The sequence below is a fragment of the Populus trichocarpa genome, chromosome 1 (genome assembly GCF_000002775.5).
Source record: "Populus trichocarpa isolate Nisqually-1 chromosome 1, P.trichocarpa_v4.1, whole genome shotgun sequence".
NCBI lineage: Eukaryota > Viridiplantae > Streptophyta > Magnoliopsida > Malpighiales > Salicaceae > Populus > Populus trichocarpa.
The window spans coordinates 36,213,950-36,230,212 of record NC_037285.2 but is presented as its reverse complement, the minus strand read 5'-3'; the positions used below and the strand labels follow the sequence as shown (position 1 = coordinate 36,230,212).

General features: G+C 33.8%; 1 protein-coding gene across 1 annotated transcript; it reads left to right on the top strand.

Annotated features, from left to right (window-relative positions):
- Positions 1-11,461: 11,461 nt before the first annotated feature.
- On the top strand, positions 11,462-15,951 carry LOC7487849 (uncharacterized). Its single transcript, XM_002298483.4, has 4 exons — positions 11,462-11,625; positions 11,708-11,884; positions 13,216-14,895; positions 15,534-15,951. The coding sequence occupies exons 1-3, from the start codon at positions 11,611-11,613 to the stop codon at positions 14,872-14,874; spliced, it is 1,851 nt and encodes a 616-aa protein (XP_002298519.1). The 5' UTR covers positions 11,462-11,610; the 3' UTR covers positions 14,875-14,895; positions 15,534-15,951.
- Positions 15,952-16,263: the final 312 nt, after the last annotated feature.

The following is a 16,263-nucleotide window of genomic DNA, read 5'->3' as shown; positions in this document are numbered from 1 at the left end:
TTTAGATTTAAGTTAGTTTATAAATTTTGACAAAAAAAAGTTTTATGATTTAAATCAAAACCATAGTTTTTACCAGCTTGATAGCCGGCCCGGTCCAAGGCTTGGATTCCAGATTTTGACTGAGTCACCGAATCGTCCGGGTCAATTCTTTTTTTTTTTAAATCAAAACGACGTTGTTTTAGTAAAAAAAAAAAAAACAAAAGTCAACGGGTTGCAATCGGGTCAATCGAGTTGTCGAGTCAACCCGTATGGTCAGCCGGGTCATACTGGGTTTTTCATTCTCCTATTTTTTTTCAACCCAGCCCGGTTTCAACTCCGGATCAACCCACTAGGTCGGGCCGGATTTCAAAACTATAATCAAAAGGCTCATCGTAAAATTCAGTTAATTGTTTTTATTTTAACTTTAATTGCGGATTCTAACTTATACCACCCCTATTTTAAAATAGTTTCATCAATTATTTCTTATTAAATATACTTATAAATTAACTAATTTTTATTATAAATTAGAGTACATGATTTTTAACTTTAAATCGAAATCCAAAAGTTTTTTTTATAAGTAACTCAAAGCAAAAAAGAGTTATACCGATGTTTGTTTGTTAAAAATTTCTCAAATCAATGTTTTTTTTTTTAAGTATAAGAATATAATAAATTAGAATTCATGAGTTAGGTTAGAAGTTAAAAATTTTAACTTTTAATTTTATCAAGATTTTGATTTGATTTTATAATAAATTTTTAATTAAAAAAATTATAAATATATTTATTTATATTTTAAAAAATATTATTTTAATATATATTTTTAAGTAAAAAATATTTTAAAAAATAAATATTATTTTAATATATTTAAACGTGCTCCGCATCATTTCGATCACTGCAATAAAGGTTGAAATTCACATTTGAGAAGGGATGGTAAAATTGGTTAAAGTTATGATGAAGATAACAGACAGATAATTATAAAGTAAAATTAGACACAGGAAAGATATATTTTTTCTACCAAATAATATATACCAAGTAAAAATAGTGCACAAAATTTCAACGTATAGAAATGCTCCCAGAAAATGATTACGAGGAATCAAATTTATATGCCAATATGGAAGTTATTAGAAAATGTTCTTCTTCACCCAATTGTGTTTAACACCAAAGCCATGAATTTTATCATTATACGAGGAACTTATATTATGTCCCTCAGTAAACTTGGACACTTCATTTAACATTTCTAAACTAGATGGACGAGGTAAAGGAGGGAGCCTTTCAATCACTCCTTTCAAAAACTTATCTGATTGACATCTATATGGGTGGTTCATGAGTAGGAATCATCGATGACAATAAAAAAATGTAGTTTTCCCTCTATTTTTTAATCTAAATGCCTTGTTATGCTCCATACAATAAGGACAAGACAGATTGACATGAATACTCCAACCCGATAACATGTCATGTGCTGGAAAGTCATTAATGATCCACATCAAAGCTGTCTTTAATTGAAAATTTTTCTTTTTATATACATCATATGTTTCAACACCAACAGACCACAAATTATTTAACTCATCAATCAAAGGTCTTAGGAAAACACCAAGGTTTTTCCTCGGATTCTTTGGCCCAGGAATCATCATTGCCAAAAACATGAATAGTCTAGTCATGCACTTCTACGGAGGCAAATTATAAACAATCACAATTACTGGCCAACAATAGTATGCATTTGAAGACATGTCAAATGGACAAAACTCATCAGTGCATAACCCTAACCGAAGTTTCTCGGATCTGACACAAAGCTTAAGTGGACACGATTAAACTCCTTCCATGCCTCCCCATCAGATGGGTGTACCATAACCCCATTATCTGACTAATGAAAATGATGTCATGTCATATCTTTGGCATGATATGGAGACATGAATAGTCTCTGAAGCCATGGTGTCAAGGGAAAGTATCGAAGTAGCTTATTCGCCTTATTAGAACCTTTACTAGTCGAATTTCTAGGTTTGTATCGTGAACTTTCACAAAAATCACAATTTATTTTCATTGCATCTGCCCCATAGTACAACATACAATAATTAGAACACACATCATATTTTTCATAACCAAGCCCAAGTGACCGCATAAATTTCTTGGCATTATAAAAATTTGATACCAAATTTTATCATTAGGCATTCAACTTTTTGTAAAATCAATAAATTTATTGAAGGTAGTCTGAGTCAAATTTAAAGTTGACTTCATATTAAGCAATTGTACACAAGCAGATAATTTGGATTGCTTGGTACACTCATTCTACAAAGGCTCCTCCGCAGCTTTCAAAAGTTTATAAAAATTAGTTAATTGATATATTATAAGTTCATACACCTACAATGTCATGGTCATTTTCAGGAACACTTATATTGGCTTCCCAGGTTTCATTTTGGTCCCATAATTTCCATCCAAAAGAAACTCAATATCAGATTTAATGAAAGAAAATAATTCAATTAATATTTTTATACAAACTTGTATTGAATTAGGAAAGAACAAAGATAGTCCTATGCCCAGAAAAGATATTATCAAACAATTTATGAATCGTAACCCTACAAATTAAATTGGGGGTTTTGATAAATTTTCAATTAAAAATGTATAATTAGGTTATAGATCATGGTAAAAACATTTGATAAACTCTTATTTTATCGAATGAATAGCCTAAAACCATTATTCAAAGTATCGATCAAAATTTTTTTTGTTACCTGTGTTCTTGAGTTCTAGGCGAACGAGATGAAATCTACACGACAGAAGAACACCTCAGATTGAGAAAGTTAGGTAAAAATGTTTTAGTGTAAGTTAAATTGCAACAAAAAAAAATAAATCCTAAAATTAATTACTTGAATTATTGAAGAAAAGAGTGCAAAACCGAACTCATCTACAAAGAGGGGGTAAATCAGGATGTTCGATGGTGATAATGATGGGTCTAGTGGGATGTTGCCATGGGTCTGTGTTTTTTATGGTTTACGAAGAAAGATTGAATCTGTTAAGATGAAGGAGAAGAAGATGAAGTTAAAACTTAGGATGTTGGAGACGAATAAGAAGAAGATGAAGAGAAAAGTTAGGGACAAAAGAAAATCAGATCGATGAAGAGAAAGTGCATGTTAATTATTTTTTCACAGTTATGGATGTTATTAGGGACAAAGGAGATAAAGAGATCCACTGCAAGTTAATTAATTTTCTAGTGGGCTGTTTGTTTCTTTGTTGTGTTTACGTTTCTGAGGGGGAGAGAGTGCAAGTTTAGAATTGCTAATTAACGGTTGAGATCTTACAATGTCAAAGCTAATTAACGGTCTATATGATTTTAGTTTTAAGCAAAGATTTAAATAATTATTTTTTCAATCAGCAACAGATAGTCGGTTGCAAATTTTATGTTGCCTTTAGCAACGAATTTTCTGTTGCTAAGCCTATTGCTTATATTTAAAAAATAATATACATGTAATTCGTTGCAAATCTATTACTAAATTTAGCACCTGAATTATCCATTACTAAAATCTGATACTAATAGCCTTATTTTTTAATAGTGCAACTAGATCAGGTTATAAACTGCTTGAATGCCTTTTGTGATGCTTCTGGGTATAAAGTGAGTAGATCAAAGATAAAGTTATTTTTTTCAAAGAATGTTTCCCAAATTTAGCTAGGAAGATCAATATACAAAGCGGTTTTTCTAAAGTTACAGATTTATCGGTGGCTGATATGGTGCTTTTTGCCCATATGCTTACCATACAGGCAATAATGATCATGGCGAGCCACACTCCACTAACTATGAATTTGGGAGGGGATGAGATGTACTGAAGACAATCTACTAGCGGTAATTTCACCGCTCAGTCAACTTACACAACACAAATGGAAGTTAGTTCTAGTCCACAGGTCATAACTCCTCTGTGGAAATTGATATAGAGATGCGAGGGACCAAAACGGATCAAGACATTCCCATGGATTGTTGCTCCTATGGTTGGTTGGAAATACCCATCTCTACAGTGGGTGAAATTAAACGTTGATGGAAGCAGTAAAGGAAATCCAGGCATTGCATGTCCGGAGGTCTACCGCGGGACAATTTTGGCACATGGATTTGTGGTTTTACTTTCAATACAGGTTATTGTACCTCTATTCGAGCAGAATTGTTTGCAACCTTGATGGGATTAGAAATTGCTTGGAGCATGGGAATAAAAAAGCTCATTCTTGAATCTGATTCTACTATAACAGTTAATGCTTTAACACAAGATCGAGACAAGATTGATGCTAACCATGTCTTTATAGTCATAGCCTTTACCTGTTTGTTTTTGTATTTCAAAAACATTTTTAAAAAAATGAATTTTTTAATTTTTTCTTTACTTCAAAATAATATTTTTGATGTTTTTAGATCATTTTTATGCGCCGATGTCAAAATTAATTTTTAAAAAATAAAAAAAATATTATTTTGATACATTTCTAAGTAAAAAACACTTTGAAAAACAATCGCAATCACACTTCCAAACAGGCATTAATTGCAAGAGATTGGAAAGTGTAGATCATCCATATGTATCGGGAGGCTAATTCAGCAACTGGTTTAGCCAATTGTGGTTTGGCCATAAGCACTTTGAGCTAAGATTTTTTTGTTATTTAATGACTCGCCTATAGGTTTATGTCTGATCCTATACTATGATCTAATAGAGTCTACTTACCCTTGTTTGTTGTAATTTTTAGGCTTTAAACCCTGATTTTAACAAAAAAAAACATAGCATTTACGTCTCTTATCATTTCAAAAGATTTTGAGTTCGAATTTCATTGCAAAGAGAGAGAAAAAGCATTTCAATGACTTCAAAATTTTAACTAAAAGAATGATGAACTGATTTTATGTACACTAACATTATGTCTAGTAAAAAACTCAAATTGATGTTATTAACTTCTTATTAGATTAGAAACTCTATTCAAATTTTTAATTTTGTAATATAATTATGCATAATAAAAATTATTATATGTAAAAAATATACTAATTTAATTATATATAAATAAAAAGCAAATACTTAAAAACATAAGAGTTCTATTAAGTATATTCTTTATATAACATTAATGAAAATAAAACAAGGACATGCTATTAAATAAGGTTTATATAGAAGAGAATTGACAAGAAATCTAAACTATGTGAAAAAATCATTGTGCATGTCCACTGTAGGCCAACACAGAGCTATGGACTTGCAAAATAGATTTTCTCGTTTTTGAATGCTTGGAGTGGGGGTATTTTTGTCTTTTTATATATAGTAAAAATACAATTTCTTTTGAGTGAAAAAATTGAAGCCTTTGATGTATAGATATTTTAGTCTTTTTATATGCTCATTAGTAATTAAAAGATTGAACGAGGGTATATTAGTCTTTTTAATTTTAATTGTATAGTAAAAAAACTATTATACCCCATTACCCCTAAGGTCAATAAAAAATAGACCTATTAATCAAGGGTTTTTTTTTTAACATTTCATGAATTTTTAAATAGTAAAAAAATACTTATTTACCTTAAATATCAAAAAATAATTGAATTGTTGATCAAGGGTGTTTTGGGGTTTTCACTTCTTAAGCTATAGGAAAAATACACACGTACCTACAGAAAAGACAAAAAATCAATTATGCATTGAGGGGTGGTTCGATAAAAAACCTACAATATTCTGGTCTTTTAATCCTAGTATGTTTGGCATTGTGGTTGCTTTTGTGGTTGTGGTTTAAAAAAAGCAGTTTAATAAAAAGTACTTTTTATGAGGTTTATTTTAAAAAAATTCAGTGTTTGGTTAAAACTGTGGTTAAAAAAAAAACAGTTTCTTGTGTTTGGTTAATATGCTTTGTGTTTGAGGTTTGATTTTAGAATTACTTAAAATGATATATATATATATATATATATATATATATATATATATATATATATATATATATAATTGCAAAACATAGGTGTTTTGTAATTATGATTACATAACGAAATGAAAAATCCTTATATATTAATTTATTCCTTCATTGTTCCATCAAAATATTTGTAATTCCATCGCGTACAAAATCCATATATGAAGGCCTCTGTGATACTTGAACGGCCGAGCGAGGAATAATATCAGGTAAAAAGTCATCAGGAATTAAATTGGAATTGCGATCATACTCAGAAAAAACCGCATCATCTTGTGATCTCCTTCTAATATAGTTATGTAGTGTCATTGATGCAACTTCAATCTCAACTTGCGTTTTGTATAGATAAGCATGCATGTTTTGCAAAATTCTCCACCTCTGTTTCCATACCCCAAAAGAACGCTCAATCACGTTATGTAGTAATGAGTGTGCACAATTAAACACTTCTTTCCTACCACTTGGTTGTCCATGACGCCTAAATTCTTGGAAGTGATACCTCTCGCCTTTGTAGGGACCCAAATACCCATACTTATTTAGATATCCAACATCAACCAAATAATATTTTCCTGCAAATAATAACAACATGGTAATTTTTAACAAAACTAAAAAAACAAATTATATTCCTTCAATTACCAAATCTTCAATTTATTTAAAATCATAACCTTCTGGAGGTTTTGGAAATTTTATACTGTTATTGTCAATAGCCTCAAGAAAAATACGCGTATCGTGTGCACTGTCTTCCCATCCTGCCCACACAAACATGAATTGGATGTCGAAACTACAAGCGGCCATGATATTTTGTGTTGGTACACCTTTTCTTCCAATAAATGGAATTTGATTTTCAGATGATATGCAGACACGAACATGTGTGCCATCAATTGCACCGACACAATTCTACAGGCCACAAAAAAATTAAGTAATCATAAACATTTATAAAATATTTCATACTTATTTAAACAACTTAATTAAACTTAATTAAACAAAAATTCATCTTACCTTGAAATGTGACATAAATCTTGGATGCATTGCAATTTCTCTTGGTGTGCTCGTAAATTGTGGATCTACTAGTTTTATGACTTCCACAACAAACAAATATAATGATTTAAGCACTTCTTTAAAACATCTACTAACAGTTTCACCTGAATGATGAAATGTCTCCCGCACTTGTCTATTTGGCGCCCCAACTGCTATTGTAAATAGAAACATTGCCACATTTTCAATAACGCTCATTCTTCTTGAAGGTTTTAAGCCATGGTGTGTTTCTAAATCATTGCACAAACTTAACAAAGTGGTTGCGTCCATCCTGAACATGTTAACACTTCGTTTTCGATGACCTCTTAAAACCTCATTCAACCAACGCATCCATGTGTTGTACGAAACCATACATAGTTCTTTATACATATAATTAATATAAATACATGTTTATAGCTCCAGCCGTGCATATAATTAATTTTTTCATATCAAACTGCATCCTTAAAATAAATTCACCGTCATCATCATCATCATTACTGTCGTCGGCGTTGTTTCCATCACCGTCATCTCCAGCACGAGCAACTGAGGCACCACTACCTTCACAACTAGGATAATTAATGTGGTTTACAATGCGGTTCATTACATTATCATAATTGCCATCGAAATCTTCATTAAATATGTCATTAAACCGTGGATCATCCATAACTTCAATTACATGTAAACAAAAAAAAATTATATGTTGTTAATAAAAATATTTAAATAATTAAATATCATTCAATAAAAAAAAACTATCAAAGAGTTGGTGCGACATAATTTTTTTCATACCTGTAAAGCCAACAAAAACAGAGTGTTCCACTTGCTTGTATGAAATGCAATTAAGGTTTGAGAGGTTTGTTATGAAGAAAGATAGTTCATTGAAAATTATGATACAAACATTCCTCTTTATATAGAAAAAATTCAATGATGTTTAGTCTCTTTTACAAGTTTTTCAGCTTTCAACATAAGTACATTATCACATGTATAGACTGTAAAAGTAACATATAATGTTAATTTTACAACTCATACATGGACAACATTCTGACATGTATTCTTTCATTTGTATTGTTCTTATTCTATTATTCAAGATTCCTTGGCCTACTTTTTTTTATTTACTTTTCACCATGACAATTTCAGCAATTCACAAATTATGAAACTCCCGTGAATGAACTAGAACAGTACCGAATACATCTAAGGGAAACAATAGCAACTGAACTAGAATTCACACCTCACAATATTCACATCTCACAAAATAAACACAATTTACGTAGAATTCACACCTCACAATATTCACACCTCATAAAATAAACACAATTTACATAAAATTCACACATCACAATAAACAAGCCATCATCAGACCTCACGACAGAAATTCATTCACTGGAGAAACTACAAATGTGGTTTTATCTTCTAACCAAACCAATATTCACACCTCACAAGCTCACAGTAGCTTCACATGGAATATTACAAGAAAACAAGCATTATACAACAATGAATACAACTAAGGAAAAACAAGGCAGCAACAGGTATAATCCCATCAATCCTCACGGCAGAAAAGAAAACAGCACCAACAGTAACTGCAAATGGGGTATCTATCTTATAAACAAACCAATATTCACACTTCACAAGCTCATAGTTGCTGCACATGTTATATTACAATAAAACAAGCATTATAATAGCAACACTCAAGATCTGTTTTGACAGGGAACAAAACAGTGAAGGTAAATGAACAACCATCCAAGGGTCAACCATTTAACATTAATAAAAACCATTGAACAGTTTAATTCATAGATAAATTACAACATTAAAAACCAGCAATTTCTCATACAAGTCTGTTAACTCTCGAAAAGCAGTTTAATAAATACAACAGTAAATAAATTACCGCAAATGGAAATGCCTATATGTCTCAACACGAAATGTGGAATAATACAATGACTCGGAAAAAAGTTCAGCAAATGGAAACTACTCTTTTAAAAACCGACATCCCATTATTCTGCAACAATAAAATAAACATGTATAAATACAGTAAGCAAGTGAACATAGTTAATTGATTAACAGTTAAGAAAATGAAATAATACCATGTCAGCTAAGCAAGTTTAGTTCGTGCATACATTCGTTGCAACCATCTCAACTTATGTTGCTTATCACCCATACTGGCCCATATTTCTCTTTTCCTTCTTAAACTCAGATACTCCATAACAAAGTCGTGAAACTCATCTTCAATTGAAACTCCAGGAATTGAGTGCAGCTCAGCCATCACCTTGCGAATACTACAACCTTCGCGATCCATATTAACAGACGTGGAATCACTCTTACTCGACATACTCTCAAGTAGTTGATTGCATCTTGACAGCAGTCGAACACCAATTCCAGATGTTTTCTTCTTTCTACCTCGCACCTCATAAGGATCTCGTTCTTTTCTTTTGCCACCGCTTTTTGTGTTGCTGCTGCTAGACATATTTATCCCTCCAACCATTCGAGCCATGTCAATCTGAAAATCTGGAATCACATCTTCCTCCGAATCACCGCTTTCTTCTTCTAAACCAGCACGATCAATGTTGGCATTGCTTGTGCCAGGATCGATATCATTGCCACCAGGTACTCCTGATGAAGGAACCCATGCAAACTCAGAAGGAGTTGCAATTTGTAATGAAAACTAATTGAAACCCATTAATTTTTAACTGTTCAGAAAACCCAGTTTCAGCCATGATATTATTTCAATTATCAAGCAAAACATCATTGTCATTATGGCTGTTTGGATTCTCAGAAAACAGAGGAAAAAAAAACAAAAAAGTCAAGAATTTATTTCTAGATTCAAAGTAACACAACTTTCTTTCTCAGCATGCAAACACACAAATGCAAAATCGAAGTTCTGATTTCCTTCAAAAGTAGAAATCAAAGTAATCCTACACGACATGCTAACATGTCATTCTTTAGGATTTACTATAAACACATGCACAATAAATAACTCTACGGTTTATCAAGCAGAAACAACATCAATGTGCACAGTAAACATATCAGCATGGATGCATCACATTGTTTCCAGTAAACAAATTTTAATCAACCAGCAGCATTATAAGCGAGTAGACATCAAAAACCAAACCAGATTTCAACGAAGAACAACACATAATTACGCACAGTACACAGAACATGAAGCAACATAGAAATGCAGGTTTTAGCTCAAGTAAAAAAATTGAAGAACACACAGTACGGGTCATGAAACAGCACAGAAATGCAATGAAATTTGCTCAATTAAAAATGACGAAGGCACAGTAAACAGAAGACAAGCAACAACAACAATGAAATTTGTAGCTTAATTCAAACAATTGAAGAACACACAGTAAATTGCTCATGCAGCAGCACATATATGCAATTTTTAAGCTAAAAAAAAATTGAAGATGGAGATAAGGCAGGAACTTACCTCTGTCTCTCTCTTTTAGGTGTTTTCCCAGCACGGTTCTGCAGTGTTTTTTTGCAAACCGAAACAATGGAGACCCAGAACAGAAATGAGATTTTGAGCTATATTTTAAACAAAATTGACGAAGATAAGGCAGGTACTTACAGGTCTCTCGCTCGTGTGACCTTTCCCAGCATGAATCTGTTGGGTTTTTCTGCAATAGTAACAATAGAGGGACAGATCAGTGAAGGTTTGGGTTTTCGATCTTCGTTTGGAAAGAAGAAGGGATAGAGGGGAAGAAGGTTGCTCTCAAACTGGTGTCGTCCTGTACGTGGTGGTTTTTGCAAAATTTTGAAACAGGGTTGTTGTCGGCAAGAGACGAGAGAGGGGAACAGTTTGGGGAAGGTAGAAAATGGGAGTTAGATCAATGGTAACATTGATCTGCAACCGTAACATAACAATTTTGGGAGGGTAGAGGACCGTTGGGAAAGTAATGGGAAAGTGTCGGTGGTGAGAGAGAGGAGAAAACGCATGAAAAGCAATGGGTAATTGCTTTTCACAAACTACAGTTCAAACTCAGTTTGGACTAGGACCCACGTAAAGAAAAACCGTGGCTGGGGTTAACCAAACATTGTGTAAACTAATTTTTATTTTAGCCAGACTAACATATCCAAACACTATCTAAATCGATGCTCTTGCGTTGATGTGCTAAAAAAACTACAATAGAAAGTTCCATGTCAATACACAATAATGTATTTTTAGGTCTGATTATACAAGATTTTTGTTTACAAAGAGATTATTTAGTATATTTATGACAAAACTTAATGCTCTCTTATTTACATAACAATAAACACTTTCAAACAGTTATTTTTTTTTTATGCAGAGCGAGGGGCATCATAATATATATATAGAGAGAGAGAGAGAGAGAAACGCGGTTAGAAAATAAAATAGAGTAGCAATTCATAAAATGGGCGGCCCGATTGGCCCGTGAAAATAAAGGAGCCCGCCTTGGGTTTGCGAAATTCGAAAATTGAATCACAATTCTACTCCACACTCCACAGCGAGCCTAACGCGCCTTAGTAAAAAGCAGTGTAGTTGGGTCCCACAATTTCGAATTATACTGAAATTGTTAGAGCGGTACCGTTTGGTAGCAAACATGGTAATGAGTCCAAAAAAGAGTTACCAGATTCATTCTACATTCTCGTAATTCAAGTTCCAACCCAGGGGTAATCGAGTAATACCGCCGTTATCGTCTCTCAGTTGCTAAACCTAACAGACCTACTAGTTTACACCCACAGAAGCGGAGAGAAACATCGACGCCCATCGCTTTACATTTTTCCACAGCAGCCATGGCAGAATCAGAGGTGAAATTACTAAATCACCCTCATCCTCGTCAGTAACTTGTTTCCGTTGATTTTATATTGATCGTTTTGATTTTGTGCGTAGAAACTGGTGGCGTTGAAGAAAGCGTATGCGGATATAATATTGAACACGGCAAAAGAGGCAGCGAACAGAGTAATGGAGTCTGAGAGAAAAGCGCTTCGCTATCACCACGATCTCTGCAATTCAAAGGACGAGGCGCTTCGATTGCTTCTTCGCTTAAAACAAATGATCGATGCTAAAGTGAGCTTATTTTCAGTTTTTTTTAATCTTCTTTTATTCTTCAATTGTATTTTTTTAAAATTTTTATTTCGAGAATTGGCTAGTTCATGATCAGGCTTAATTAAATCTCGTGCTTTAATATATATATGGTTGCTCCAGTGGGAATATCCGAAAATGCTGTAGCGGTTTTCTTTTGTTTGGTTTTTTGATTTTTTTTTTCCATGTCAACGATTATAAAAAATATTATATTTCTTAAACATAACGACGACATATCATTTTTTGCAGTTATATTTCATAAACTAATTTTATAAAACAAAATTTCCTTTGCATACATTTTTAAAAAACAACGAACGGTTTTCAGAGAAGTAAAAAGAAAAGAACAAGAAACATTTTTTCTTAATTAAGTGTGGAAAACCAAATAACAAGAAATGATTCCAAACAGGACCCAAGTAATTTTGAAAATGAAACAACCTTGGGGTCTCTAATGTCTTTCTGTCTGGAAGCTGCGCTTGTGGTTCTGGTGAACCTTCTACACTTACATGATGGGCACAGCGCCACGAGCTTTATTTAACCTTGGCTCAGTGATGCAGTCTGGGATGAGAAAACGAAGGTAAACTGCAAATTACTACAATTTAATGGCTAACATCTGGAGAAAATTGACTAGAAAAATATATAGGATTTATAGAGAAAACCTTAAAGCATAAATTGATTGATGTAAAGTAAGACATGCCTTTTGAATAGCTTAGGGAACCCCTTATATTGCTTTCAGGTCTTGATCCCAGTTCTTATAGGAAAAGGCCTTGCTGAAAGGGGATATGCTAACCATATTACATCCATAAAATCCAAATCATACAAGTCTAAATAAAGATAAGAAACCAAAAGCAATAAGCAAATCCCTATGTCATTCAGGAAGTAAAGAGCGCACTGGAGGTAGCTCTTTGTTTCAAATCTTGACTAAAGAATGTACAATTAAAGTGGTTAAAAACAGAAGTAGGGTTCCTGTCACTTGATATGTAAATGACCCTTTATTTTTGGTTGAGCAAGAGCACAAGCTTTGATTTTATCATATTAGAGTGGTAAAGAAATAATTTGCATTTTCCATTTCTTGATGAACATCGATGCTCATTTGATTTTCCTTACCTTTCACCAGATATTTTCTTTCTTTCTTTTCATTTGAGCAAGGATTTTAAGCATGGCACTTTGATAGATGGATGCATGTGCGAAGATGTGTGACCTGCTTGAGTTATAATTAGTTTCACTACTGAGAGCACCATTACTTGTTATATATTATATATGCTTACTTTCATGTTGCAACCATTAATGCGGTGCTGACCCATCTTCTTTCTTTGCAGACAATTGAAGCAGAGATAACATCCTCAAGACAACAGAGTAAGATTGATGAGCTTGAGGCACAGCTCCAGGAGGCAGAGGGTGTCATAATAGATCTTAGAGATGAGTTGAGATGGCTACGTGATGAGCTAGAGAAGGTGAGGAACAGCCAAGGCCAGCCTTCAAATGGAAAGCTTGTAAAGGAAAATGAATCTTCTAACCAAAATTTAACTTCTGAGCCCATTATACTCTCAATGACTGATCTGTCACCTCAAACCGTGGCAACTTCTGATGTAAAGAGTGCGCAACTGGATCAGAGAAATTTCAACGACAAGTGCCGCAACACAACAGAAGATATTGAGCAATTGACTGTCTTAAATTTTGAGAACTATTCTTCACATGATGCTGACTTAGCTGCCATTATGATGACAAACAAGGAGCCGGAGCTGTATAGAAATGGTTGTACACAGAGAATTCGTGCATTGGAAGGAAATCTGTTTGCTAGCAGATTGACTCCCCCAGGAGTAGTAGCTGAGCAGGAATCTCTCATAAAGAATGAGGTTATTTCCAAAGCGAGTAATATGGATGAAGGTAAATGTAGTGTACCTTCTCCTAAGACTAAGGCCTTAGAAAAAACGAACTTTTTAGGGGAAGAAGGAAGAAAGCGTGTTAAGGTTTGCCCATCGAGACGAAGAAAGAGTAGGTCTGCAAAGGCCAAAGTTAAGCGCAAGTCTTGTCTCAATGTCAAGAAACCTTATCAACCTCCTTCTATTGTTTCTCGTTGCAAAACAAACTCAGTAAATGGCACCGTTAAATCTGATGGACGTTCATGTACCTTGCTCCTTGTCAAGCCTGGCAATATGGATATGAAGAATCCGAGTAAGGTGGAAGAAAAATCGCAGGAAACAAATGACTGCCTCACTGCTGAAATGATTGTTCCTGAAGGTAAAAGACCAAGAACAGAGCAGAGTACAAATTCTGTCTCTACATCATCCACAGTCCCTTTGGTTCAGCACTCGGAATTTTTGCAACCATCTTCTGTTCTCACTCATTGCAAGACTTACTCATTGTTGCTCCATGATAATGTTAAATCTAACGAAGACCGGTCAAAGGTAACTGAAAATGATGTCAAGCTGAAGCCACTGCCTCGCTTGGATCCAGGGTTAACACTAATTAGAGGTGGCATGGACTCTATATCTGGCTCTACAAATGCTAAAGTGAGTGTAAAGGCACCCTGCAGATCTGGTGTGGCACAAACTGATGCAAACAAGGACATGGAGGGTGTAGATGATTTGGTAAAAGAAGAATGTGATTCTAATCGGAATCCCACATTTCCAAGTAATGAATCGGATGATCAGATGGTCAATGTTCCACTTGTATATTCTAATTTGAAAGATACCAAAACATCTGAAGAAACTACTGTCAGTGTAATGCTGGTGCACTCTGATATAGAAGTTGCCAAATCATCCATGCAACCTTATGTGTCTCCTAGTCAATCAGACAATAGGCTTCTTAAGTACACTTTTCAGAGGAAGCACAAGAAGGAAGCTTTGAGCAGCCCTGATAAGAACACTTCTGTTGAAAAGAGCAATTTAAAACGGAAAGCGGAGGAAAATCTAGAATATTCACCAGAGCCACAGAAATCTAGCTTGATAAACGAGTCATCTGGGGACAATTGCTGATTGGCTCAAGTTGCTTGTCAGGTTATATATTCTAAACCATTCCCTATACCTTCATAAACATGCCCTAACTGGGATAAGATGCAATGATTTCTTTTTGTTACTAACTAGGGTAACATGGTGCAATTGTCATCTCGTGTTAATTCCATGATTCCATATTTACAATTCCATATTTCAGTCAATGGGAATTGAAAGCAGAGAAGTTTTAGTGAATGATTTCAAGTTCTGTGTCAGGGAAAGGGAAATGGAAATGGAAATATAATGGATGTAATTTATTCTTGTGTTTATGACTGAGGATACTGCACAGCTTAAATGATATAGCGTGAAAATGGTTAGAGGAGTGAACAATTTGATGCCTGTCATAATAATTTAATACTTTAATTCAGTTGTGTTTCCTTAGCTGATATCCATCAAGATTGGAGCCCCCCTTCTTTATTGAGTTTTATGTTTTTAGGAGTAATTTTAGGAGTAAGAAAGGAGGTTCTTTAGGAGTTGCACATTTTCACCTGATTGGGATTCTTTTGCTGATCTATCGAAATTGACTCAAGTGGTGGAATAACAATAATGAGCTTTCTAAAGGCACTAATGATAATAGTTTGCATAGCTGGATAGTGTACTCTGATTTACAAATACACATGCTAATATTCGTACATTTCTTTCAGGGTTCCGAGTAATTTTCTGCGCCTTCCTGGCGAGTCAATATTAGAACCAGCTCACTTTGTCTGGGAAAAGATGGCGGTGATGAAGCCAACAGCTCCATGAGTTCAACCAGAAGAAGGACGTGATTCTCAATTCCGTGGTGATTATTTAGAGAGTACTTCTTCAAGAAACCATAAAGAAGGCCACCTGCACATATACATGAGATTACCAACCAGCAACTCTTTACCATTGTTGCAATTCAGGTATGGTCTTGCTGTTCCAAACCTAACATAACAGCCTAGATTGGCTGGAACGCTCTTGTGTTATATATATATATATCGTCAGTTAGTTGTTTTATAAATAGGCATTCTTTTATAAATAGTTGTATTGACTTCTTTCTGAGGGAAAACCCGAGACATGCAAAAGAAGTTTTAGATTGAATATGAATAGCTCCATAAATCAGAAATTGAAAGTGAAGGTCGTTCCAAAAACAAGAGGCGACGGTATTTCTCATACTTTCTGAAAACACAGCTTCACGTAAATTAATAACTAGGGTCGTTTTCATCGCAGCAAAAACCTCCTCTCGTCATCAAATTTAATATATTTTTTTTTTATTCTAGAGATTACTTTTTATTTAATTATATCACTTTAAAGTACATGAAAATTTTCTTTGTATGGAATATTTTTTAAATAAAAAAACAGGACAAGTACTTGGGACTTAGAAAAGTAGATTATTAATAATAAAAAGGTGAA

Coding starts and splice junctions, on each gene's coding strand:
- LOC7487849 (XM_002298483.4), top strand. Junction 11,885..13,215: donor AACAAATGATCGATGCTAAA/GTGAGCTTATTT, acceptor CTTTCTTTGCAG/ACAATTGAAGCAGAGATAAC.